We start from the raw sequence: 27,768 nt of genomic DNA on the forward strand, positions 1-27,768 counted from the left end.
GACCTCGGGCTTCTGTGCTTGCAGACCGTGGAGCGCTCTCTCGGCGCTTTCCTTCTGTTGGGGACCCTGGCCCTGCCAGAGACCCGGGAGGGTAAGGAGACAACAGTTTAGGGCCGCCCGGAGACTGGGTACAGCACCCAGGGGTAGCCGTGGGGTCGGGATGAGGTTCCCTGTACGAAGCTCCTCAGACCCCAGCCCAGGGAGCGTTTCCTCGGACCCCGCTCCTTCCTGTCCATGCGGTCCGGGCAGAGCTGAAAGGGAGAAGCCGGGAATAAGCCTGGACCGGGAGCCCGCCGCCCCTTAGCGCATTTAGGGAGAAGCTGGGAATAAACTTGTGCGGGTGATCCGGGAACGGCGGGGTGGTGGTGTCTTTGTGTGGGTCCCTTAGCTTGTGGGGGATGAGTGATTCGGTAGGGGGTGAGGTCATGGGGAGGGAGAATGGGGACCACAGTCCTGGGGGCGTTGAGAAGGAGCAGAGCTGTCCGGGGTCCCCCCAACCACCCCCGGGTCACCCCCAAGGGCGAACCCGGGGCAGCTTTGCTAAAGAGCTTCACGGAGGATGGGGGGCTGGGGGCAGGTGAGAACACAAGGTGGGGGGCCGAGGGTGAGCAGTGTGAGAGACCCCTGACCCGGACCAGAGGTGGGGGCAGCGCCCAGGAGTGGCGGCGCTTGGACCTGCTGGGGCTGTTGTCGGAGAAGACATTTTGCTGATCTCCAAGCGCTGAGGTCTAGAGAATTATAAGGGCGGGGCCGGGCGTGCCAGCATGGGGGTGGGGGGAGAGTAAGGGGGTTGAGGGGAGGTATCTCAGGATAGAGGGCTTGGAACTCGGGGTCAAGGGCCACTCCCCGGCCCTGGCGGGGAGCAGGGTCACCCTTAGCCCGGCCTTGGCTGGGAGGTCGGGTCTAGGCTCTCCCCGCCCTGACCTCGGCCCCGTCCCCACGTCATAGGCTCTCACTCCGAGGTATTTAAACGCCAGGCTCGGGGAGCCCCGGTTCTTCTCCGTGGGCTACGTGGACTATCAGCAGCTGTCGGGCTGCGACACCGACAGCCAGGGTCCGAGGCAGGAGCAGCCGCAGGCGCCGTGGATGCAGCGGATGGAGAAGGAGTATCCGGCGTACTAGGAGCGGCGCACAGGAATGTGCTAAGAGGAGGCACAGATTGAGTCCCTGCTCGGCTACTTCAACCAGAGAGCGGGCTGTGCGTGACGGGGGGCTGGGGGTAGGCGGCTGGATCAGTCAGAGGCCGGGCCGAGACAGGAGTCCACACCATCCAGCGCATGGACGGCTGCGCGGTGTCCCCCGAGCTCACCTTCCAGCGAGGGTTTTCCCATTCGCCTAGGACAGGCTGGCCTACATCGCCCTGGTCAGGGAGACCTACAGGTGGACGGCGGCCGTGCCCCACGCCGTGAACACCAAGCTCAAGTGGGAGGCAGACAGGAGCGCAGGGGACAGATGGAAAGCCTACCTGGAGGAGATGTGTGTGGTGTGGCTGAAGAAATAGCTGGAGACTGGGAAGGAGAAGCTGATGAGGACAGGTACTACCTGCTGCCCCAGTGTGCACGGCACTCAAGGCCTCCTGGGCAACCCTTCCCCACCACCTCTCAGCCCCGGGCCCCCGACACCCAGGACCCTCTTGTACCCCAAGATGTATTGTAGGGTGTTTCCCCTCCTCCTACCTGTCCTTGTGTCCTTGGAGAGGAGGGGGGAAGGGGAGCTTGTAAATGCCCCTGACCTTTGGCTGCAGATCCACCCAAGTGTGCTCGGTGTTCAAGGTCCCCAACCCATCCTTCTCAGCCACTCTTCAGCTTCAGCCCCAGCCCCGGGCTACCAACCCCCTGGAACCCTTTGTGCCTCATGCCTCAGATTGTGGGGTGTTCCTCCTACCCCCACCTTTCCATGTGCCCTTGGAGGGGAAGGGGAGCCTGGTAATGCCTCTGCCATTTGCCTCCAGACCCACCCTCTGCCAGAGTGACCCGCCACACTGCCCCCCAGGACTTTTACCCTAAGGATTTGGCTGAGGGATGGGGAGGAACAGCCCCAGGAGTTCATTGAGGCCAGGCCTGCAGGAGAGGGTACCTTCCAGAAGTGGGCATCAGTGGATGTGACCTGGGCCAGGAAGGCAAATACACCTGCCCAGTTCAGCAGGAGGGGCTGTCCGAGCCCCTCACCCTGCAGTGGGGTAAGAACAGTGAGGAGGGGCTGGGAAAAGGCCACCTCTCCCTCCCTCCCCCCACCAGAGGGAGGGGGAGTTACTAGGGGGAGGTAGGGAGGGGGAGTTACTAGGGGGAGGTGGGGAGGGGCTAGTGACTCTCAGGCCTGACAGGAATCAGGGCCTCTCACTTCCCTTTTCCACTTCAGTGCCACAGTCCTTATCCACCTGATATGTTGTGGGAGGCATTATTGCCACCCTCCTCCTCCCTGCAGTCATTGCTGGAGTTGGGATCTGGAGAAAGAAGAATTCAGGTAGACTGGACTGGGAGGGGTCATTAGGGATCCAGCACCATGGAGATCCAGGCTTCCCCTGACCTGGCAGCTTGCCTCTCTCTCCCCAAGTCCCCTCTTTCCAGTCTAAGGGACAGTCAGACAGGCCCTAAGAGTGTAGATGAACAAAACTCTAACAATCTAACCATATCTTTAAAGAAAACAGAAGGGAGAAATGATTGAATTAGACTAAATATGCACACAGAAGATTCATACTGGATATGACACAATTTTTAGTACAGTGAGGGATTGCTTTTTAAGAGATCTGAAAGAGGGTAAAATAAACATCTGGGGGGAAAGAACCATGGATATTATTAGTGCTGAAAAAAACGGTGATTGAGAAAACATCAATAATTACTGAATGATATGCCTACTGTCCTATGTGTATTAAATATAGCATATGATTGTGCATATATCTTACCTTCCCTATTAAGATGCCGTAAGCTCCTTGAAGGTGGAGACCACTTCCTATTAACTCTTACATCAGCACCCCAATACAAGTCCTGGCAAAAGAGCTTAGCTATTAACTGTTAATTACTGTTGTTAACTTAACCATTAACTACTGTTGAATTTACCAAGTTTAAGTAAAATTTAATTATTCATAAGCTTCACAAAAATCAGTTATTAATTTCCCATCTGTAAATAATTTCTACTGGATAGAATACTTCTAATTTCATTCCTCCCAAGAGGTCTTTCTAGTCCTAAAACATAAAAGTTATAGAAAAATACCATACAGAGAATAAGCATTTCCAAAAAATAAGGGTATTTTGTTTTGTTTGTAGTACAATGAACAATTATTGTCATTTTTATGAACTCAGGCTGCAGAAACTCTCAGCAAGGGTTTCTAAGTAATAATTCCTATTCCTAGACTGCTAAATCCAACTGAGCTTTCATCTCTGTTCTGACACATGAGATGCAAACACTGGACAGATGTTTGTGCATCTTTAAAAAAGTCTTTTTTAATGAATTTCTCAACTTTTCATCTTATATAAAGCCATTTTTGGTGCTGCCCATTTAGTTTGTTTAATGATTTTTTTGTTTGTTTGTTTAATGATATTTTTGTAGAGAGCATTCTTACATGAACATGCACTTTAAGACAGTGTAACAATGCTTCCTTACTTATTTTATGGTCTTGAAACAGGTTAGGGCAAAATTCTCATTTTCACTGTTACCTTGTCTGAAAATTATGAAAACAGCAAATTTTGTAGGGTATCTTATATGATATATTAAGCGTACTGCAAGTTAACAGTTTGATAACCAGTGATTAAGCCTGACAATTTTATTCCTGTCATGGGATTTTGATGGTCATTATTCCTAAAGTTTTCTTAACAAGGTATTACTTTTGCTATGTTTCTGAACAGACGTCATCATATTTTAGTCATCAGCTGAATCTAGCTCGCTTTTAATTGCCATTTGTAGGAATTAATCAGTGTAGATTTTTTAGTTAAGAATTTCTAGATTAACATTTGCTGGCATTTGTTACTGTAAAAACTTTTTGTTTGTCCAGCATGGAAGAAATGAGAAGTTATTTTCCACCTTCTGAATAACATAAATTAGAGCCAACACCTCCTAAAAACTGTGGGTTACCTGGATAAGGCTTTTTGATGGGGTGGGTTTGGGAAAGAGAAGAAAATCAAGGGAAAGGTAACAATACAGAAGCAATGAAGTATAAAGATACACTGAGTTCTTTCAGGTTCACTGAAGTTTAGCAATCCATCTACAGTAAAGACACAGTGGATTAGGCAAATTAAGGTGGTTCTGGGATCATTTAATTCTCATATAGTTAGTGTGTTAAAAAAAAAAAATTCTCAATTGAGCAGTCCTCCTTATTCAAATAGGAATCGATCCCACAAACTCCCTGTCGAAAAACCTTAGATAAATCACTACTTGTGTGGTAATTGGTATTTTCCTCCACTTAAGACAGAGATATATAGCTACACTGATTAAGAAACCAGATGACTATCAATCACAGAGGAAATGAGCCAGAGCTTTACCTTACTATTCTGATAATTAAAATAGAATCCATAACTCATGGAACTTGTAAAGAGTTCTCATTATACTATAGCATATAACCTTACTCTGCTTCTAAGAACACATGCATTTGTACCCTTAAGTGACTATAATTAAAACTCCATAATTTTATAATGGTTTTTATGGGGTTAAAAGAATCACTATCCACATTAATCTTTACTGAGAGGCAATAAGTGATTTTACAAAACTGAAGAGAATATACTCCACGATAGAGGCAGAATAGTTTAACATTTTAAACATTTCCCCTTAAAAAACTGAAGTCCTTAAGTGTAGAGAAGACTTCATCAATGAACTATGAAGGCCAAATAAGAAAATATCCTTTAGGAATCTACTGATGCACAAGGAAGGAAAATTAGACTTCTGTTTGGCCTGAAAAGGCAGAACTGGAAGATGAAGAGGGAAATTTGGTTTTGATAACTGAGGAAAACAAACAAAGAGCTACCCAAAAGAAGAATGAGTTATCCTCATCCTGTTCTCTCTGCTATATTGTATGTGTTCATCCTTCGTTGCCAAAGAAGACCATGCCCTCAGAGAAACGATGACATGACTTGCACTTGACTTTGTTTTGAGTGAGAGAGGGCTGTGCAGGTCATCAGCCTCACTTCTCCTTCAGAGCCATCTGAATCCAGTGACCAGATATTCATCAGGATGACTGGAGATGAACCAGGATGAGGCAATTGGGGTTAAGTGACTTGCCCAAGGTCACATAACTAGTGAGTGTCAAATGTCTGAGGTGATATTTGAACTCAGGTCCTCTTGACTCCTATCCACTGCACCACCTAGCTGCCCAACTCTCTGCTACATGGATATCCCTTCACTGGAGGTCTTCAAGTAACAGCCTGATAAACACTAGGCAGGTATGTCATAGGGATTCATGTTAAGGTCCATACTGAACTAAATAGCATCTGAAATTCATTTCAGCTTTCAAAGATTCCAGTGTGATAGCCATGCTTTGAAAAACCCAGGTATAGAATAAATAGGTAATGACTTCTACGTTGAAAAGACAGGTTGGGTAGTTTAAATTTTAGCCTGCATTTTTCTCACTGGTATTTCTTTGTGATCTGAAAAATATTTCACATTAAAGCCCAAATTTCCAAAAGTCAGTCCTTTCATATATAACCTGTCATTTGCTGGGGGAAAGAGACCTTGTTCTTCCCCTCTTACCTCTGCCAGGTGGTAATGTGCAGAAACAATACATTTTCCTTCTGAACCTGATAGAATCAGACACCAATCCTCACCTTGAATTCAAGTCCTTAATACTTTATTGACACAAAATATTTTTGTCATAAGAATTGCTATTTTTATCGAGTTAAGTACAGTTTTCTATTGACATTATAAAGTTAAGTCAGAATATCACTATTGTATGAGACATTGAAAATTCAGTTGCTCAAGTAAGAAATGGACAGGTTTTTAGTACAAAATATTAAGCAACACAAATCACCATAGATGAAGGATATCTATTCTGAATCATATGTTAACAGGAGCTAAGAAGGAGACAATATAAAGTAAATCAGGATAATTCATAGGTATTTTGGGCCTGAATGATCAACCTTCTTACATAAGCTATTTTCTCACAGTTAAAATGAAATACAGATAATTTCAAGCCATTTTTTGATCAAAAATACTTCTTTTCAGTCTTTCTCAAATAACAAAATTAAGACTGTTCCTAGTCCTCTCAAGGAAATTATGTGGGTGCAATATGACATTATCAATTTGATACTAATATTCCCTAAAATAATGTCAGTTGAGTGGCTCTGCCATATTACAAGGTGAATATCTAGTGCAATTCAATACAATATACAGTTATTAAGCACTTACTCTGTGCTAGGTACTATACTAGGAACTGGAGATATCATTTATAAAAAAAAACAGTCCTTGTTCTCAAGGAACTTAGAATCTAATGGGGGAAGATAATATACAAAAGGAACATGGGGTGGGGGGTGATGGAGGGAGAAGGAAACCAGAAGAAGTATATTTCTGAGGAGTCAGAGCTCCTGAGAGAAAATGGACTTCCCAGGGAGGTTGTAGGCCTTCTATAAAGGAGGACTTTGGGAGAAGTTTAGTGCTCTGCCCTTCAGTCCTGTGGGTGAGTTGAGTGGGTGCTGAGTATCACAACCTGTGTCAATGTTTGCTATGTAGTTACAAATATTAAATGAACTTATTCTTTTAGTTGCTTAGAGACAGATTTGAGAATAGCACAAAAGGGAGAACTCTTCCTTGGCCTTAGAATGTTGTTCAACTAGAGTGAAACCTGAACCAATTCAAGTGAATAGAAGTTTGAGACAAATAAATAGTGGGCGGTGATGTGGATAGAAACAGTGCCCTAAGAGTTCAAATAATACTGATTGACCTGGTAAAGCTCTTGGTGCCCTAAAGTCACCCCTTACCACAGCTTCCCCTTATCCTGGACCATAAGATTCTCTGTCACCACCCTTCATCCTGGGGAATGGGATTTCCTTACCTTGGATCATTCATAGTCCTCACCCTGTGCCTTTATTTTGCAAAATTTCTTTACCCTAGATCTCCAACTCCCATAAGGAAAGCCTAAAATCATCCTATACAAGCCTGGTCCTTTTCTTATATCACTGCCTTTGTTTAGCTCCTTGCTAACACTCAGGCCCTCTGTTTTTGCGTCAATAAAGCTCCCAATGGCTACAGAGAAGGTCTAAGTGAATTCATTCATATTTTGAACCAACTCTCCCATCTCTCTTTTCAACAGAAAGTTCAGACTCTGGGAACTTCCTTGAATTCCCCTTGAATTTTCCCACTTAATCTGGCCTTTCATATTCAAATCTGTTGTCCTTGGCCTAGCCGGGCTTTCCATTATCTGTTACCTCTTGATTGCCCCACCTACATCCTACCCAAGCTCTGCATTTTCTGATCTCTCCTGATTGCCTCCAGCTGTTTCTAACCCTGGACTACATCACTAGTTAACCCAGTCTCATTAAGATCCTCATTAAGACCTTCCTCCAAGACCACTAGATCACCTGTAGATCTTTACTTCACAGACTTTCTGTATATAAGTTCCATCTCACCTCCATAAAGGTGCTCAGTTTTAATCCAACACAGACTCTGCCTGGCTGCGATTCTGTCCTTTTTGTCAACAGGAGTTACAAACAGGCTTCTTAAGTAAATCTATCCAAGGTGCCGAATCTTTGGTTTAAAGAGGTCTTGTGTTTAAAGAGTTCTTCTGCCGAGATTGGAAGGTATGTAAGGGACCCCCTATCCCCTTCTCGTTGGTGTTCTTTTGCAACACAGTTTGGCCTCAGTATCACCTAGAGGATGATGAAGTATGACCCATTTTGGGGACCTTCCAATGCAATACTCTTTTACAGTTAGAATTATATTGTTGGGGGCGGAGCCAAGATGGCAGAGTAGAAAGATGCACATACACATAGCTCCGAACCCACAACCCACAGAATGGCTACAGGGGAGTAACTCATGGCGAATTCTGCACCCAGAGGCCACGGAATATTGGAGTGAGGGAGATTTCTGTTCCGGAGAGACCTGCAAACCTCTCGCGGGGGGTCCTTCGCGCTGTGGACTGAGCGGCGGGACTGGGAGCTGAGTGCAGCCCTGCCGTGGCTGCGGCACCGAGAGGAAAAGATCCCAGCGGGCTTTGGGGACGGGATCTCCAGCTGCCACGCAGGTCCCTCCATCCACAGAGGGACCTGCAAACCTCTTGCAAAAGGTCCGTCGCGCTGCAGACGCCAAGCCCAGCCCAGCCCAGACCTGCTGCGGCCATGGCACGAAGAGAAACAGACCCAAGAAGGCTTCAGGGATGGGATCTCCAGCGGCCACACAAGTCCCTCCGCCCACAGGTGACGGGGGTCGGTGAGAGGGTCGAGAAGGGAGTGGGGTGCCCCCATAACTCATGCCCCCTCGGGAGGCAGAAGCTGAGGCAGTGGCAGACCAGGGCTCCCCAAGCAGGCAGGAGCCTGGATCCATTGTTGAAGGTCTGTGCATAAACCCCCTGAGGGAACTGAGCCTGAGAGGCGGCCCTGCCCCTACCTGACCACCTGAACTTAATCTCACACTGAATAGCAGCCCTGCCCCTGCCGAAGCCCCGAGGCTGGGGAGCAGCAGTTGAATCTCAGACCACAAGCGCTGGCTGGGAGGATCAGGAGGTGAGGTGGGTGTGAGGAGAATATTCAGAGGTCAAGTCATTGGCTGGGAAAATGCCCAGAAAAGGGAAAAGAAATAAGACTACAGAAGGTTACTTTCTTGGTGAACAGGCATTTCCTCCCTTCCTTTTTGATGCGGAAGAACAATGCTTACCATCAGGCAAAGACACAGAAGTCAAGGATTCTGTGTCCCAGCCCACCCAATGGGCTCAGGCCATGGAAGAGCTCAAAAAGAATTTTGAAAATCAAGTTAGAGAGGTGGAGGAAGAGCTGGGAAGAGAAATGAGAGAGATGAAGTCAAAGCATGAACAGCAGATCAGCACCCTGCTAAAGGAGACCCAAAAAAATGCTGAAGAAAATAACACCTTGAAAACTAGCCTAACTCAATTGGCAAAAGAGGTTCAAAAAGCCAATGAGGAGAAGAATGCTTTCAAAAGCAGAATTAGCCAAATGGAAAAGGAGATTCAAAAGCTCACTGAAGAAAATAGTTCTTTCAAAATTAGAATGGAACAGATGGAGGCTAATGACTTTATGAGAAACCAAGAAATCACAAAACAAAACCAAAAGAATGAAAAAATGGAAGATAATGTGAAATATCTCATTGGAAAAACAACTGACCTGGAAATAGATTCAGGAGAGACAATTTAAAAATTTTGGGACTACCTGAAAGCCGTGATTAAAAGAAGAGCCTAGACATCATCTTCCATGAAATTATCAAGGAAAACTGCCCTGAGATTCTAGAACCAGAGGGCAAAATAAATATTCAAGGAATCCACAGAACACCGCCTGAAAGAGATCCAAAAAGAGAAACTCCTAGGAACATTGTGGCCCAATTCCAGAGTTCCCAGGTCAAGGAGAAAATATTGCAAGCAGCTAGAAAGAAACAATTCAAGTATTGTGGAAATACAATCAGGATAACACAAGATCTAGCAGCCTCTACATTAAGGGATCGAAGGGCATGGAATAGGATATTTCAAAAGTCAAAGGAACTAGGACTAAAACCAAGAATCACCTACCCAGGAAAACAGAGTATAATACTTCAGGGGAAAAAATGGTCTTTCAATGAAATAGAGGATTTTCAAGCATTCTTAATGAAAAGACCAGAGCTGAAAAGAAAATTTGACTTTCAAACACAAGAATGAAGAGAACCATGAAAAGGTGAACAGCAAAGAGAAGTCATAAGGGACTTACTAAAGTTGAACTGTTTACATTCTTACATGGAAAGACAATATTTGTAACTCTTGAAACATTTCAGTATCTGGGTACTGGGTGGGAGTACACACACACACACACACATGCACACACGCACACATACATAGAGGCAGAGTGCCCAGAGTGAATTGAAGAGGATGCGATCATATCTTAAAAAAAAATGAAATCAAGCAGTGAGAGAGAAATATATTGGGAAGAGAAAGGGAGAAATTGAATGGGGCAAATTAGCTCTCATAAAAGAGGCAAGCAAAAGACTCATTAGTGGAGAGATAAAGAGGGGAGGTGAGATAAAAACATGAAGTCTACTCTCATCACATTCCACTAAAGGAAAGAATAAAATGCACACTCATTTTGGTAGGAAAACCTATCTCACAATACAGGAAAGTGGGGGACAAGGGGACAAGCAGGGTCGGGGGGATGACAGAAGGGAGGGCATGGGGAGGAGAATGCAATTCGAGGTCGACACTCATGGGGAGGGATAGGATCAAAAGAGAATAGAAGTAATGGGGGACAGGATAGGATGGAGGGAAATATAGTTAGTCCTATACAACACAACTATTATGGAAGTCATTTGCAAAACTACACAGATTTGGCCTATATTGAATTGCTTACCTTCCAAAGGGAAGGGGTGGAGAGGGAGGGAGGTAAAGAAGTTGGAACTCAAAGTGTTAGGATCAACTGTAATGTTCTTACCACTAGGAAATAAGAAATACAGGTAAAGGGGTATAGAAAGCTCTCTGGCCCTACAGGACAAAAGAGAAGATGGAGACAAGGGCAGAGAGGGATGATAGAAGAGAGAGTAGATTGGTCACAGGGGCAATTAGAATGCTTGGTGTTTGGGGGGGGAGGGGATAAAAGGGGAAAAAATCTGTAACCCAACATTTTGTGAAAATGAATGTTAAAAGTTAAATTAAAAAAAAAAAAAGAATTATATTGTCGCCAACAGTAAAAATGGATAGAAATACCTTATGTAAGGGCCTTTGTCAAGCTTTCTGAGAACCCCATTCTTAGAAACGACTATAAGATGCTTGTAACTCGAGCTTTCAAGGTTTAGGGAATCTGGGTGAATGGGAACAGATTTAGTGAAGACTTGTCAGGAATATGGAGTCTTCTCCCTGGGGTAGAAGAGATCTTAGGCCCTGGTTTCCATTCCTCCAGAGTCAGGTGATTTCCATATAATGCTATGTATTGTGTTACAATCAGTGATTGGATATGACTCATGAACTCCTCAATACCTAATTTGCAGTCTTCAAACAGGTCCACCTGATTTGCATAAGTTCTCAATGCCCAATTTGCATGAGTCAGCAATGCTTCATTTGCATATATTTTCAATGCCTAACTTGCATATAATGACGTGTTTTTTCACGGGTTTTGTAATGTCCAGGAGTGGGAAATTTGAACCAGGTTTCAAAAGGGATTGGTTAGATTTCGCACCTAGAATGTAAGACCCTGCTTCTCAGGCAATGAGAATAATGGTCAGCTGTGGGAGGGGGAATTTCCAAGTCAGGGTCTATATAAATTGCCATTCTGCTTCTGTAAGGCACTTCCCTACTCCAGCTTTACTGGTGAAGGGGCTGCCTGGTTTCTCACGAGAACTGAATAAAGGAGATTTTTTTGTTTTTTATATTGAGACGCCTTTGACCAGTCAATCTGAGTAAGGGAGGTTTGTGCTTTCCCACACACACATGGGGATCCCAAAATGCCGACAGTCCAGGTGGTGCTCAAATGAATTCGATTCAAGCCTTCTTAAAGCCAAAGAAAACAACATTTATTGAAGATTCGCAACTTTGGTTGGCTCATAAGGAGCTTAAGCATTTGTAAGGCTTGCATTCACAAACAGGCCAGATAGAATCCCAGCTAGACAGAGTCTGAGCTACATTGAATCTGAGCACCTTCATAGAAGCAAAATGGAACCAAATACAGAGAAGACTATAAGAGGGATCTGGGGGTGGTCTGGTAGTCTAGGGCGATGGGAGGAGGGGTTTAGAGAGGGTCTTGAGGAGAAGCCCAAGCAGGGCTTGAGTGCTCAAGGTCTGCAAACAGCTGGAGGCAATCAGGAGATATCAGACAATGGAGGGTTTGGGTGGGAAGCAATATTTCTAAGGCACTAAAAATAGCCAGTTGTCTGAGATAATTTGTTCCCCAAAATAACTTAGAATCAATTTGAGCAGAAAAGACAATTACAAAGGAATACAGAATGGAGCATAGAACCCAGAAGAGGCAGGAACCAAAGGACTGTGAGAAATACAAGGGGAAAAGCTGGAAGCTGGAGGAGGTGCTCTCTGAGCCTCTTAAAGATTGAGTGGAAATCCCTGGGTGGAGAGAAGTCCATTCTAGTGAAGGTCCTGTTGGATCATTGGGCAGCTCCAGAACCCCATGGCTTAAGTCTTGGCTCTCTTCTTGACGAATCCTTTACTGAGTATGTCACTTTAGGCTAATGCTTTCACCTCTCTGAGCCCTACAGAACACTTTGTAAATATCTCTCCAAGGAAGCCATCCATATTCCACATAGCAGGAAAGTTGCATGTACCTGTTGTAGGATAAGTTAGAGGAACAGTGAAGAGAAGAATCTCCTTGGTCAGTGGTTTGTAAATAGGGTTGGGAAGGTTGGTGGGAGTCAGGGTATGGAAGGTCTTAAGTGGTTGGCCAAGAAGAAGCTTTATTCCATAGGCACTGTAAGTAGCCATGTGGCAGAATGTTAAAAATAATCCACCTCCCCATTTAGGGTTCTGTTTTAAAAAATAAGAAAGGCAGATATCAATTTAAGAAAATGGAGGCGTGACATGGTTTGGAAATGTCCAGAGAGCACTAACATTTAAGGTAAGGTAACATTAGCAGGAAGGTCTTGTCTAGGAGGGCTGAGGATCACAAGGTAATGTCTAGGAAGCATTCTGTGAACCGGAATGTGTTAATGACTGGAGAAGAATTTGAAGGACTGATGTGGGGGAAAGGCTGATGCTTAGCCCCCTAGTATAGGATAAAGGGCAGAAGTTGGAGGGGGAGATAGGCAGTTATATCCCCAAATCTAAGACTTCAGCTCATATATATATGCATGTATTTTTTAAAACCACCCAGAAGTTTCAAGAGGCAAAAAAAATTAAACCTGTAATACTAGAATTAGAAAACTTGATAGTCACATGCAAATAATTATTACACAGTCAAGGAAATTGGATCAATGCTTGATGACAAACAGCCCTGTGGTATCTCAGCAAAGAGCCTAGATCAGCAAGAAGATGGGAATGGGGAGCTCAGAAAGTAGAACTGAGTCCAAGTATTTGGGACACAGGGGATTCCTACCATGAGGCAAAGCTTCTGTCCTCATTACTTCCCTTCTGAAGTGATACTTCTAAAGAGTGAGCGGAAGTAATAATGCACATTGGTTTGAAGGCAGAGAGCAAACTTGATATGTCAGAAACTTTAATTCCATGAGATTGGAAAAAAAAAATAAGTCTCATATTCTTTATATCTCAAAGAATAAATTTCATAATAGGCAAAAGAAGATAAAAAATTGAACGATGTAAAGAAATCCTACTTAGAAAAATTCAGGAAACCAATCAACTGATTGAAAAAGTGGAGCATTGCGGGCTGAGCGCTACACCCGCTCCCAAGGCCCTAAGAGATGTCTATTGTTCCTTTAAAAACAGCAAATAATCTTGTTTTCACTGAATTTTTGTACATTAAAGCATATAATCAGTATATAATATCTATCAAAATTTCTGGCATACCATCCAAACTGTCCTGAGAGTGTGTATGTTGATGCTTTTAATGAGATAGAAAAAGAGGATGATTGCACTTGTGGAATGTCAGTGCTGGAAGAAGCCACCAGTCTGATGAAGAGATGCTTGGAAAGACCTCGATTAACAGATGCAAAATGAAGTGAGCAGATCTAGAAAAATCACACACACTTTGGAGAACAATGTAAAAGGAAGGAACAGCAACTTAAAATACATTAGAGATGAAAATTGTGAAATTGTGAGGATTCTTGCTCAGCTCCAAGAGTTGGTGCCTCTTGAGTTTCAAGTTCTCTTGGCAGAAGTCAGGTTCCATAGGTAGAGACCATTGCATAGGATGTTAAATTTCTTCAGTACATTGACTGGTTTTCCTGAATTTTTTCTTTCACCTTTTTTTTAAACATTCTTGTAAGGTATAGTTTTAGGGGCAGAGTGAGGAGGTTCAGAGAGAAATCTAGATGAGTCTTTAGTTTCAGTCTTTTTGAAGATTGAAAAAAGTTTTATCGATGCTTTTTATGACTTGCTCACTCACTCTTCAAAATGTCCTTAAAGGGAGTGGACACTAAAGGTGGTAGTTAGCCTAGAAAACCTAAGGCCCCACTGAGCTCTTAAGATTCTCTTAATAAGAGATAAGCTGGTAAGATTCTTTTAATTAAAATTCTTTTAATAAGGGCATTAACTATAGGTCTTAGGTCTTTAAAAATTTCCTGAGTGCATGGTAACCTTAAAGACTTCTGAACTGATTCTAGTCCACAGTTCTGTAAATTAAAGTATCTAACTGATGCGTAATAGACACTTATGCTTCTAAGAAGAGCAGGTTGTTTTAGATTTAGTTTGATAGATTAGCCTTCTAATTAGAATAGCTGATTTTAGTCGTGATTTGTTTACATTGCTTCATATTTGGTGTTGCATATACAAATCAGTCCAAGGCAGCCACTTCTCCTCTGTCAGGTCTACAAAAATGGCACCAATATCATTCTCTTTCCCAGGACATACAAGGGAAGGCCAGAAGCTTCACCAGAGGTGGTCTTTTGTTGCAGAGGAGGCCAGGAATGAACTCTGGAAGCCATATTTCTGTCTCTTTAAACAGATAGCTCTATGTACCCTTACTGTTTTATAAGCAGAGAAGTCAGGAACTCTGTCTTTTTGTTTTCCCTATGCATAATGTAGTGCATTGGACTTCGCAGTTCTTAATACTTGTTGAATATCTGTTGAATAAATTAATGCCAAAGTGAATGATGAATTTGATTTTGTTCTGCTTCTCTACAGTATAATGCTCCAAACAATCTGAAAAGGCAAGGACAAGTCCTTTACATTCCCTAGTAGTTTTTTGGTCTCATTGGTGGTATCCTCCCTTTATGTGACCAAGAATCTCTTGTTATGAGCTCCCAGTTGGGTTTAGATCGAATTTCTGATGTGTGCTATAGAATGGACCAGTAATCAAATGACACACTGGAATTTTTATGTGACAGTTTATATTGAAATGGGTTAATAGAAACTCATGAAATTGCTTTTGCAGAAATCCTCCATGGACAAGATGCAACAGTTGCAAGTAGCACAAGAGGAGGCATCAATGAAACTGGAGCAGCTTGAGTAAGTAGAAGACTTACATTGTAAGCAGTTTTTAACATTTTGAATTGTAAATGTGTGCATTCTGAAACTGCTTCTTAATATTGAGTAGAGCAATTCACCTCTTTTTTTTTTTTTAAAGAAAAAGTTTGACTTTTACTATATAATCTCTTCTTTGGCCACTTTTCGAGGTGTGATTTGTGTCACATTACTCAGCCCAAGAGCTATCACCTTGCCCTCCTACATTAGCTCTGCATGCATCTTTCTTAACTCTAGACTTTTTCTTCTGACCAATTGATGCCAATTATATATTTTTTTATTTTCATTTATTTTTTATGTATCTCTGTAATGCTAGTTCATAAGTCATATAGGAGAAAGAAAACCACTCTGGAGTTGTGACTTGTAGACCTTCTGTGTGAGGTTCTAAACCAGATTAGTGTTTTTCTTTGTTTCTTGGTGTTTTAGTTGTTGTTTATTTTAGGAAAGACCTTATGTGTCTTGCTTCTGGTCATAATCACCCACAGGGATTTGTAGGGGGTCAATGGGACAGTAAGAAGGCTAGAAAAAACCTGCCCCAGAACTGTCTCTTCACCCCACCCCCACCACCCCTGAGGTAACTGGAATAGAGTCAGATTGGGCTGTCGTAGTCTGGAGAGGAGCTCTGATCAGCTCTTTATTTCGGTGAGGTGGTGAAGCATAAAAGTCTAAGTCTTTTCTGCCTGGATCCCTCCTTATTTTTTCTCTGATCTCCATCCAGCTTCTTAGATTGTGGCCATAGCTACAGACCATGGCAGGGGTGGGGAATCTGTGGCCTCGAGGTCTTCGAGTGCAGCCTTTTGAATGAATCTGAACTTCACTGAACAGATGGTCTTCATAAAAGGATTTGTCCTGTAAAACTTGGACAGAGTCAAAAGGCTGCACTCAAGGACCTAGAAGGTCTCATGTGGCCTTGAAACTGCAGGTTCCCCACCCCTAGACTGGGGCCTTTTAGATAGAACTTAGGTCCAACTGTCCTGCTTGTATGTGTCCTTCTGAAATTCTGTTTTCTTCTGTGCATTTTTAAAAAGTGTTTCAATAATCCTTTCTTTGGCAATACTATGACCAACTCGCCTTTCCCCCTCAGATGTCCCTGTACCCAACTCCAAATACATGTACATAAATGCAGATAATATATATTTATGTAAATACATAGATTTATACATACATGTACACACACAGAGATAATGTATTTATGTAAATACACATATATAACATGTATACACACAATACACATAAACACATAAAAACAAAAACACAAACTTGATGAGAAATAAAAGTAGTCAATTAAAACAAATCGACACATTTCCCAAGTCTCAGAGTACATCACTTTCTGTGGCTGAGTTCATTACTTGTTAGAAGGTAGGTGGGTCCTTTGGAATCATTAGTCGTTTCATTAGATAGAGTTCTGAAATCTTTCAAGGTGGTTGTTATTGAGTAAATTGTTTTCCTGGGTCTGTTCTCATCCCTTTTCATCAGTTAAATAAAAAGGCCTTTCCAGGTTTTTCTAAAACTGTTCCTTTCATCTTTTATTACTGAATACTAATATCTTGCTATAGTCATGTACCATAATAATCTTGTTATTTGCCATTTCCCAGGTAATGGGCATCCCCCTATTTCCCGTTTGTTGGCACTCTTGTCAATATTTTTAGACATGGGTGCTTTTCCCTGTCCTTTGATCTCTTTGGACCATAGGCCTAGTAGTTTATTGACTTTTGAGACAATTTCAAAGTGTTTCTGGAATGGCTGGATGAATTTCGAACTCCACTAACAGTTTGCCTGTTTTTCCACAACACTTTCAACAATTTGATGGGGTTGAGAGGGAGTTGAATGCTGTCTTCACACTCTAGATGGCATTTTCAACTTTCCCATGTTTAAATTGTTGCAAAGGGCTAGAGATTTTACCTCTGTGAAATTTTTCAAATATGTTTCGTCTCTTCTCTGACGTTGTGACTGCCCACCCCATCTGTGTAGGTAAACCTTGAAGTTGGACTGGTGCTGTAACCTGTGGGTAGGTCTATCTACCTCCAGTCTCTCCCCCTAATCTACCCTCCATTTGAACACTAAAGTCATTTTCCTAATGGGCAGGTCCCACCACACCACTCTCCCTACTTCCCACCTCACTGACTCAGTAAACTCTGGTAACTCCCGATTACCTCCAGCACCAAGTACAAAATCTTCTTTGACATTGAAAGTCCTGCAACCCTAAACCTAGTGTCAGTCCCCCCCCTTACATTCTCCACTGGTGTTGAATCTTTCTGTCTTAATACTCTTTCCCCCCCCACCCCAGTTTGCTTTCTTTTTTAAAATTTAGTTTTAGTTTTCAAGAGACACTTCCACAAGATTTTGAGTTCCAAATTTTCTCTGTCTCTTGCCTCTGCCCATCCTCCATGATCGTGCATTTTGATCACCCCTTCCCCCAATCTGCCCTTCTTCTATCACACCTCTACCTTCTCTTATCCCCATCCCCTCTATTTTCTTGTAGGGCAAGATAGATTTTTATACCACATTGACTGTATATCTTCCCAGTTGCATATAAGAACAATTTTTAGCATTTGTTTTTAAAACTGAGTTCCAACTACTTTCCCTCCCTCCCTCCCCCATCTCCACTGAGAAGCCAAGCAGTTCAATGTATGTTATACATGTGTAGTTATGCAAAACACTTCCATAACAGTCATGTTGTGAAAGACTACCTATAATTACCCCCATCCTATCCTGCCCCCCCATTTGTTCTGTTCTCTCTTTTGACCCTATCCCACCTCAAAAGTATATACTTCTCATTACCCCCCCTTCCATTTGCTCTCTCTTCTCTCATCCCCCTCACCCCTAGCTTATCCCCTTACCCCCTACTTTCCTGTAGTGTAAGATAGATTTTCATACCCAATTGAGTGTGCATGTTATCCCCTCCTTAAGCCAAATGTGATCAGAGTAAATTTCACTCTTTCCCTCTCACCTCTCCTTTACCCCCTCATTGAAAAAGCTTTTTCTTGCCTCTTTTATGTGAGATAATTTGCTCCATTCTATTTCTCCCTTTCTCCTCCCAATATATTCCCCTCTCACCCCTTAATTTTATCTTTTTGGATATCATCCTCACTTATTCAATTCACCCTTTGCCTTCTGTCTAAATGTATGTAATCCTTCCAACTACCCAAATACTGAGAAAAGTCTCAAGAGCTATGATCTTTCCATGTAGGAATGTAAACGGTTCAACTTTAGTAAGTCCCTTATGATTTCTCTTTTCTATTTACCTTTACATGCTTCTCTTGAGTTTTGTGTTTGAAAGTCAAATTTTCTATTCAGCTTTGGTCTTTTCATCAAGAATGCTTGAAAGTCCTCTCTTTCTTTGAATGACTATTTTTTCTCCTGAAGTATTATACTCAGTTTTGCTGGGTAGGTGATTGTTGGTTTTAATATCATGTTTGAAATGGTTGGTTGAAATATCATGATAAGCCCTTTGATCCCTTAATGTAGAAGCTGCTAGAACTTGTGTGATCCTGAGTGTATTTTCACAATACTCAAATTGTTTCTTTCTGGCTGCTTGCAATATTTTCTCCTTGACCTGGGAGCTCTGGAATTTGGCTACAATATTCCTAGGAGTTTTCTTTTTGGGATCTCTTTCAGAAGGCAATCAATGGATCTTTAAACATTTACTTTACCCTCTGATTCTAGAATATAGGGGGAGTTTTTCTTGATAATTTCTTGAAAGATGATGTCTAGGCTCTTTTTTGATCATGACTTTCAGGTAGTCCCATCATTTTTAAATTGTCTCTCCTGGCTCTTTTCCAGGTTAGTTTTTGACTATGAGATATTTCATATTGTCTGCTATTTTTTCATTCCTTTGGTTTTGTTTTGTAATTTCTTGCTTTTTAATAAAGTCATTAGCTTCCATCTGCTCCATTATAATCTTTAAGGAATTATTTTCTTCAGTGAGCTTTTGAACCTCCTTTCCCATCTGGCCAATTCTGCTTTTTAGGGCATTCTTCTCCTCATTGGCTTTTTGGCTCTCTTTTGTCATTTGGGTTAGTCTGTTTTTTAAAGTGTTGTTTTCTTCAGCATTTTTTGGGGGTCTCCTTTAGCAAGCAGTTGACTCATTTTTCATCATTTTGTTGCATCACCCTCATTTCTCTTCCCACTGTTTGCTCTACTTCTCTTACTGGATTGTCAAAATCCTTTCTGCGCTCTTCTGTGGCCTAAGACCAATTCATATCTTTCTTTGAAGGCTTTAGATGGAGGATCTTTGACTTTGTTGTCTTCTCTTTGCATGTTTTGGTTTTCCTTGTGAACAAAGTAAGGTTCTATAGTCTGATTCTTTTTCTGGTTTCTGCTCATTTCCCCAGCCATTTACTTGACTTTTGAGCTCTTTATCAAGGTAATTCTCCGCTTCCAGTGGGGGTGAAGGGTGTAGTGTCAGCCACTTGATCCCCCCCACAGTCTGTGGCTCCAGCTGCCCCTGTTGTTGCTATGGCTCCTGTGAGTTTCTCTGCCCTCTCCCCACTCTACTTTCTTGAGGCTGGACCAGTCTACTCTCTCACACAGGTCCCACAGATTCTTTTTCAACTGACCTTCCAATTTGTCCTCAGCATTTTTGGATTGTGAAGACTAGAAACTGCCACAGGTGGGAGAGATTCAATCACCTCAAGGCCCTGTTCAGGTCCTTTCTCTGCTGGTATGGCCCACACTGGACTGTGCTGTGCTCCCAGTGTGGCACAACAGACATGTTCTTGTGACATTCCAGTCTGTCTTGGCCTGGATATTTTGCTTCACTCTATCATTCTGTGGTTTCTTCATCTCCAGAATTTGTTTTGAGTCATTTTTGTACAGGTATTTATTTAACTGGGCTTGGTGAGAGCACTCTAGAAAAATCTGTGCTGTTACTCTGCCATCATGACTCTGCCCATGAGCATTTTTTCACATGACTAAAGATGGCTTTGATTTCTTCAACTGAAAACTGCCTGTTCACATCCTTTGACCATTTATCAGTTGTGGAATAACTTGTATTCTTCTAAGTTTGATAACTTCCACTGGCCGATTTCTAAGTTTTAAGGAATGATTTTCTTGAAGCTTTTGTATCTCCTTCTCATTTGGCCAATTTTAATTCTTAAGGCATTCTTCTCTTCAGTGAATTTTTGTGCCTTTTTGATGAAGCTGTTGACTGTCTTGTTCTAAATAACCCCAAAGTGATACAAACTTAATAAATTGTAAGAGAACTGGGAAAGGTAAAGCTCCAAATAAATTGATGTTTGGAAAGTATGTTGCAAGTAAGAAAAAAACAGTGTTTCAGATGTTTGGAACATGAAAGCAAATGTGGTATTTGACAAGAAAAGGTTCAGAGAAGCTAAAATGAGCAACTTTAATACAAAAATGTAAAAAGATCTGTGTAAACAAGTGCTATTAAGAAGAGTTACCTGAGAAACAAAATCTTTGCCACAAGTTTCACAGATAAAAGACTAAGATCTCTAGAGAATTAGTTTTCAAAAGAAGAACTCCAAGCCATCAGCCACCATAAAGGGGGGAAATTCTTCAACTCTCTAAGAATTAGATAGAGAAATGAAATCAATTCTGAGGGTTTTATCTCACAACCTTCAGATTGGCAAGGGTGGCAAGAACACCAAAGAGGGCAACGAGACCATCATTGTTGAGGGGGCTATGAACTGGGCTTGAGGCAGAGAGGGAAGCCATTTGGAGTAATGCCCCCAAATTTATTAACTTAAATTCAAAATTTAAAAAATAAAATTTGAAAAGTCACAAGACTACTGTGGGTGAACTAGCATTTATTAAATTCTTGCTGTGTGCTATACACTACTCAGCATTGGGGACACAGAGAAAGGTAAAAAAATAAAATGGTTCCTGCTTTTAAGGACCTCACAGTCTAATGGAAGAGACAGTGTGGAAAGAACTATGTTCCAATAAGGCAGATAGAGGATGAGGTAGAGGTAGTTAACAAAGAGAAGGCCTGAGCCTTAAGGAGAATGAAGAAAGCCTCCTCAGAAATGAGGTGGGATAGGGTTCCAGGTCCTGAGGAGAGCCCCGGAAATACACAGTTAGGAGATGAAGGATCTTGTGCAAGAAACAACCAGGAGACCCTTGTTCCTGGATCACAGAGGATGTAAAGTGACTCGAGAAGGTATGAGAAGACTAGAAAGGTAGGAGTGAATCAGTTTGTAAAGGCCTCCAAATGCCAAATAGAGGATTTTATAATTGATTCTAGCAGTTGGCATAGAGAGTCCTTACTGTGGCCCAGAAATTGCACTGCAAACTTATACTCCAGGGAGGTCAAAGACACAAAGCAGAGTCCCATACACACCAAAATATTTAAAGCAATATCTTTTGTGAAGGCAAAGAAGCAACATAAGATACCTGTTGATAAAGGAATGGCTAAAGAAATTGTTGACTGGATATCAGGGAATATGACTGTTCCATAAGAAACAGTGAGATGCAGCATGGCTTCATCTGTTGATGAACTCTAGCTTCCTGGGTCTCCTCTCTGATGCTCTGAGGACCCTGGTCCAGTGCCCAGGCAGGGTGCCTCTCCAAACCATTGTTTGCAAAGGCCTTATCTGCCTTGATAGAGGAAGCTCCTCATCTAGCTGCCTCCTTCCCAGTGAAGTCACAGATCTGGTTCAAGCAAAATAACTTTTCTTCTATTTTTTTATACAGTTAAAATGATCATTATCTGGAGGGATGGCCATTGGTCAGACTCTGAAAGGCAAAAGTCGATGCTCTCATGATCTGATTTCCCTTTCCTTCTTCCTAGCTCTGTCCTAGTTGAAGAACAAGCTGAATTCAAGCAACTCTTACAGGACATCGACGGGCTGCAGCAAACACTGAACGAGTTTCATGAAATAACAGTAGGACCCTGTTGTTCTTCAAACCCTTTGGGCTGATGGAGCTTTGTTTGTTTTCACTGGCTCAAATCAAGTTTAGCTATGATGGCCCTGGAAAGTGCAACTGGGGGCTCCTCCTCTAGGTCCCCTGATCTTTGTGAAAGAGGAGATTAGCCAGATATAGAAGCAATCTACCTCGGGGATTTGGAAGAAGGAAGGTATCTCCAAAATCCAGTCCAGAAAGTCAGGGCACCTCCCAAATCATCAGACAAACTTAGGCAGATGACATTATCAAGTATGACATTAAAAATGACATCTTGGCCTGGAGTTAGTGATTTGGGGCACATGACTTCCACATTCAGGACCTCAGTTTCCTCATAAGGTAAAATGAGTGGAAAATGTAATTTCTGTCAAGTGAATAGGTTAAAGTTCCTAACCTTTTTTTGTGTTGTGGACTCCTTTGGTATTCTGTGAAAGCCTAAAAACTTGTCAGAAGAGTTTTTTTTACTGTGTAAAATAAAATCTGTAGAACTACAGAGGGAATCAATTAAGGTGAATTAATAGTTAGGGAAATATTTTTTAAAAAAACAAGTTCATAGACTCGAGATCAAGATGGATGGTCTATAAGATCTCTTTCAGGTTCAGTGTTTTATGGCTGTGCTCTGCTGTCCTAACAAAACAATGGTAACCTTCACAGATGGAGTTTAGACCAGGAACCAAGGGAGGATTTACTAGTGTTTCCTCAGCCCTCTCAAGGATGAGGGTGCTCTGGTTCTAGAAGCTGCTAGTGATTCTTTAGACAAAAATAGCCCTGAAGTAGAAGAGTGTTTAGTTATATGTTTATTTTTACATATAAAAACATATATTTTATTATAATATTCGATTTTGATTTTATGGAAATTTTCAAGAATATGTACCTTTCTTTCTTCTGATACTATGCTCAGCAAGCAACTGTTTATTTCTTCTGTCATCCAATTTCCTGAAATGACTTACCTGCTAGGAGATAGTGAATGCCCTGTTCACATGACCAGTAAGGGTTCTAGGGCTGGGTCTACCCCCCACCCTAAATTTGTGAATTAGATTTCACAATATAGATTTCACAATTTCACAATTCAATAATAGGTATATTGTTACAACATGGGAATTTAGTTAAGAGGAGCCCGTATCCCCCAGCCTGATCATCCTTGCATCACATGGTAAATGCATAGTCACTTTGTTTATAATGATTCTACCATTCATGTGCTGGTACTATTTGAGTGCTATTAAAGCTATGTCTTGATTTATATAAGATTGGATATTCAGTGATAGATTTAGTTTCTGGTTTATTAAATAATTCTTGATTACTGTTTCCTGACCTAAGTATAAGACAGAATTTCCCAGAAGAAGTTAAACCACTAAACATCTGGTAAATATTTTCATTAATTTTCGTTTAACTAGGCTTGCAGCCATGAGCCTGGGAAGTCAGATGGAGGAACTCTGGAGCTGTGTGGGTGTTCAGGGTGAAATGGAACTTTCGTTGGACAACAAACATCTCCTTATCTGAGGAATACAGTAATGTTCACAAGGATTTCTTGTTTGACTTAAAACGTTAAAACAAAATCTCTTGTCCATGAAATGACAACAGGCTTGGTATTGTGAAAAGTATTGGAGTGGAGCTTAGGAGTTCTGAGTTCTACTCTTTCTGGTGCCACTGTGTGACCTCGGGGAAGTCATTTGTGTCTGGGCTTCAACCTATTCATCTCTAAGATGAAAGTCACTCTGCAAGCATTTATTAAGCTCCTACTGTGTGCCAGGCACTGTCCTCAGCCCTGGGAACAGAAATGCAGAAAGACAGCAGTCCCCACCCTCTTCTGAAAGGGGGAGAGTCAGGGACATGATGGAGAAGAGTCACCTGACTTGGATGTTTTCCTTAAGGAGAAGTTCTGGGCTGAGTTCTGTGATCAGAGAAGGAGGCTCCAGGGCAGGGGTCCAAGATGAAAAGGTCTCTGGAGCATGATGGTGAAATCACACAGGTGTAGCCTGGTGGGAAACGGAGAGGACTGGCAAACAAAGCATAGAGAAGAACATGAAAGTCAAAAGTTCGGTAACATGAAAGCCAAAAGTTGGGTTACATGAAATCAAAAAGCTTTTCCACAAATTAAATTGCTACGCCTATGATACTGAGGGAAAAAATTTTAAACTCAATTTTTATTGATAACTTTCTGTTTTTATATCACCTAAAGTTCTCTGAGTATCCCACTCCCTTATGTTTCCCAGATTGCCATTCCACATAACATAATTTTTGAAGGAAAAAAGGAAGAGGAAGAAAACAAAATCAGAAAAACCAATCACTACATCAAAAAAAGAATTTAAATATATACAGGGGTCCACATCTGTGGACCTTCCACCTCTCCAGAGGTATTGGGGAAGATATCTTGTCATATTTCCTCTTTGGAGTCACATTTTTTTTATTGTAATTCTGCAACATTCTCCTTTTGTTCTGTGGTTTGCTCTCTCCATTTACCTTGTTGTAGTCATTATGTGCGTTGCTTAAAATCTATTTTTAACATTCATTTTAAAAAAATTTGAGTTCCAAACTCTTTTCCTCCCAACACTCCTCCAGTGCATGTTAAATTTTAAACACTTCTTTTTAAAGTTTTGAGTTCCAAATTCACTCCCTACCTCTCCTCTCCTCTCCTCTCCTCTCCTCCTCTCCTCTCCTCTCCTCTCCTCTCCTCTCCTCTCCTCTCCTCTCCTCTCCTCTCCTCTCCTCTCCTCTCCTCTTCTCTTCTCTCTCTCTCTCTCTCTCTCTCTCTCTCTCGCTCTCTCTCTCTCTCTCTCTCTCTCTCTCTCTCTCGCTCTCTCGCTCTCTCTCTCTCTCTCTTTCTCTTTCTCTCTCTCTCTCAGATGGTAAGCAATCTGATAGAGACTATACACGTGCGATCGAATCGTGTAAAACACTTCCATATTGGTCATTTGTACAAGAAGACTCGAATTTAAAAAAAAAAAGAAAAAGTAAAAAATAGCCTGCTTCAGTTTGTATTCAGACAGTATCAGTTCTTTCTCTGGATGCAGTATACTTCATCAGTAGTTAGTCCTTTGGGATTGTCTTGGATCATTTATATTGCTGAGAATAGCTAAGTCATTCACATTTCTTCATTATTGAGTGTCGCTGTTCCCCCATACAACATTCTCTTGGTTCTGCTCAAACTTCAGTATTTCTTCAAAGTCTTTCCATGTTTTTCTAAAATCAACCAGCCCATTATTTCTTATAGCTCAACAGTAATAGTATTCCATCACAATGATATACCGCAACTTGTGCAGCCATCCTGTAATAGATGGGAATCTCCTTGGTTTCCAGTTCTTGGCTTCCACAAAAAGAGGTACTATAAATATTTTTGTACAAATAAGCCCTTTCTTTTCCCTCCCCCCCCCTTTCCAAAATTTCTTTGGCATGCAGACCTTGCAGTGGGATTGGTGCATCAAAGGGTATGCACAGCTCTATGGCATAGTTCCAAATTGCTCTCCAGAACGGTTGGTCAGTTCACAACACCAACAGTGCATTAATGTCTCAGTTTTACCACAACCCCTCCAACATTATCATTTTCCTTTTTAGGCATATCAGTCAATCTGATAGATGTGAGTTGGCACCTCAGAGTGGTTTTAATTGGCAAATCTGTAATCAATAATGATTTAGAACATTTTTTATATGGCATTGATAGCATTGATTTTTTGTTTGTTTGTTTAAAATCTGCCCGTTCATATTCTTTTACTGTTTATCAATTGGGAAATGATTTTTATTTGTGTAGTTGAGAAATTAGGCTTTTTTCAGAGATACTGTAAATTTTTTCTCCCAGTTTTCTTCTTTCCTGTAATTCTGGTTGCTTTTATGTAATAAAATTTTATATAAGAAAAATTATCTTTATATTTTGTAATGTAATTTTATTTTATATAATAATTTTAAATATGTGTATACATATATATATATATTATATATAACAAGAATGATCTTACTTGGCTTTTATAATGCTCTCTATGTTTTCTTTGGTCCTAAACTCTACCCTTATCCATAGATCTCATAGGTAAGCTATTCCATAGACTCCTAATTTGCTTATAATATCACCTTTTATGTGTAAATAATGTATCCATTTTGACCTTATTTTAGTATAGGATATGAGATGTTGATCTATGCTAAGTTTCTGCCATACTGTTGTCCAGTTTTTCTAGTGGTTTTTGTCAAATAATGAGTTTCTGTTCCAAAAGCTTGAATCTTTGGATTTATCATATGCTAGATTACTATGGTCTTTTAATGTTATGTCTACCTAATCTACTCATTGATCCACCATTCTCTTTCTTGGCCAATACTAGATTGTTTTGACAATTATCCCTTTCTACAATGTGATTCATTTTAAGGGAAGTGCCCAAGGTCATACATTGAGTGAGTGGCAGATTGTGGCTAGAACTCAGATTTGCAGCCTCAGACCCAGGCCAGTGGTTTCTTTGCTTCATGGCTAAAGGCAGTTTGGGATTTGTGTTACCACATTGACCATCCATTGATTTGGTTTATCCATCTTGAGCTTCATTATTGTGGGGAAAGAACCCTGCTCTCCCAAGTAGATTGTCTAATCCAAAGTTTTAATATTCTTTTCTCAACAGAATGAATGAAAATTGTCACTAGTTACTTTGAAAGAAAAACAGGAGATTTTGAAAATAAAAATTGTGGACTCTCCAGAGAAATTAAAGAATGATATTGAGAAAATGAAAGAAATACTGCAGAAACTCATAAGTGCAAAGTTGAGTAATTTAGCAAAAGCAGTTTTATTATTTCTTAATAGTATTTTTCCCTAATTACATGTCAAGACAATTTTTAGCATTACTTTTTATACTCCTTAGAGTGAGTCAACTTGGTTTTTTTCTATACTTTTTACCAAATGATTTATTTTCTTTTCCAAAAATTAATTTATTTAAATTTAAATACTTCAATACACAATAAGAAAAGGAAAATAAACATAGATTTAAATGCTCAAACTTCAATACAAAGTAAGAAAAGAAACAAGCATTGCCATTTTTACAACAGAACATAAGAGACGATTCAAAATATATAGCAATAAATTTCCTTTTTAGGAAAGTCTATATAATTAATACTATACATTGTTTTCAGGGCTGTCCATCTCTTTTTTTCTTGAGTTTTCTTTTCTTCTCTGCTGTACACTTTTTACTTTGTTCTTCCTCCCTAATCTCCCTCCTCCCCCAAGAAGGCAACAATTAAGCCCATAAATACATGCAGGGTCCTAGTGCTGTTGTCCAGCATGTGCCAAGGCCAGTGGGGTGTTTCTACATTTCCCAGGGTTACAGTGAAACACGTGGTGGTCTCACCACTGTTTGCTCAGAGCTGTGCTGTCACATATGATGGGGGCCCCAAACTGGCAGCTGCCTGTTTGCTTAGGCATTGGTAGGGTTGGTATCTACCTGTTTTCCCAGGGCTACCCTAAAGCATGCACATGGAGGTCCTCATGATAGCGTTTGCCTGCTGCATCACACTGGGGCTCAGGACATGCTGCTGGTTTGCAGGGGTGGGACTTGCTGCTGACTTGATGGGATGCTTCCTGTCTTGGACTATTCTCCCTTTTTACCTGAACAAGACAGACCTTTCTTCCAATCTTCCAAGTTTCTTGGGCTCAAAGATTGTTTCACCCTGTCTTTTTTCTGGTTCCACTTTTATAGGATTTCTTTGGGATCCACTATTTTATGGTTGTCTAGAGGCTGCAAATGACAGAGTTA

The 27,768-nt window shown here is 41.4% G+C and overlaps 1 protein-coding gene across 13 annotated transcripts; it reads left to right on the forward strand.

Moving 5' to 3' along the window:
* Positions 1-25,864, forward strand: LOC140512560 (kinetochore protein Nuf2-like). Of its 13 annotated transcripts, XR_011969822.1 has the most exons (5): positions 1-91; positions 949-1,535; positions 1,952-2,179; positions 2,359-5,369; positions 7,620-11,472. XR_011969822.1 is itself a non-coding variant. In XM_072621722.1 (4 exons), the coding sequence occupies exons 2-4, from the start codon at positions 15,108-15,110 to the stop codon at positions 23,509-23,511; spliced, it is 225 nt and encodes a 74-aa protein (XP_072477823.1). In that variant the 5' UTR covers positions 802-2,179; positions 15,099-15,107; the 3' UTR covers positions 23,512-25,864. The 13 variants fall into 13 exon arrangements, 2 of the variants coding, with proteins under 2 accessions (XP_072477823.1, XP_072477824.1); XR_011969827.1 differs by lacking the exons at positions 1-91; positions 2,359-5,369; positions 7,620-11,472 and adding exons at positions 15,099-15,172; positions 21,939-22,390; positions 23,446-25,864 and having other exon boundaries at positions 802-2,179; XM_072621722.1 differs by lacking the exons at positions 1-91; positions 2,359-5,369; positions 7,620-11,472 and adding exons at positions 15,099-15,172; positions 21,939-22,032; positions 23,446-25,864 and having other exon boundaries at positions 802-2,179.
* The last annotated feature ends 1,904 nt before the right edge of the window (positions 25,865-27,768 follow it).

The sequence above is a fragment of the Notamacropus eugenii genome, chromosome 6 (genome assembly GCF_028372415.1).
Source record: "Notamacropus eugenii isolate mMacEug1 chromosome 6, mMacEug1.pri_v2, whole genome shotgun sequence".
Classification (NCBI taxonomy): Eukaryota; Metazoa; Chordata; class Mammalia; order Diprotodontia; family Macropodidae; genus Notamacropus; species Notamacropus eugenii.

Coding starts and splice junctions, on each gene's coding strand:
- LOC140512560 (XM_072621722.1), top strand. CDS start 15,108: ATGGACAAGATGCAACAGTTGCAAGTAGCACAAGAGGAGGCATCAATG. Junction 15,173..21,938: donor ATGAAACTGGAGCAGCTTGA/GTAAGTAGAAGA, acceptor CCTTCTTCCTAG/CTCTGTCCTAGTTGAAGAAC. Junction 22,033..23,445: donor ACGAGTTTCATGAAATAACA/GTAGGACCCTGT, acceptor TCGTTTAACTAG/GCTTGCAGCCATGAGCCTGG.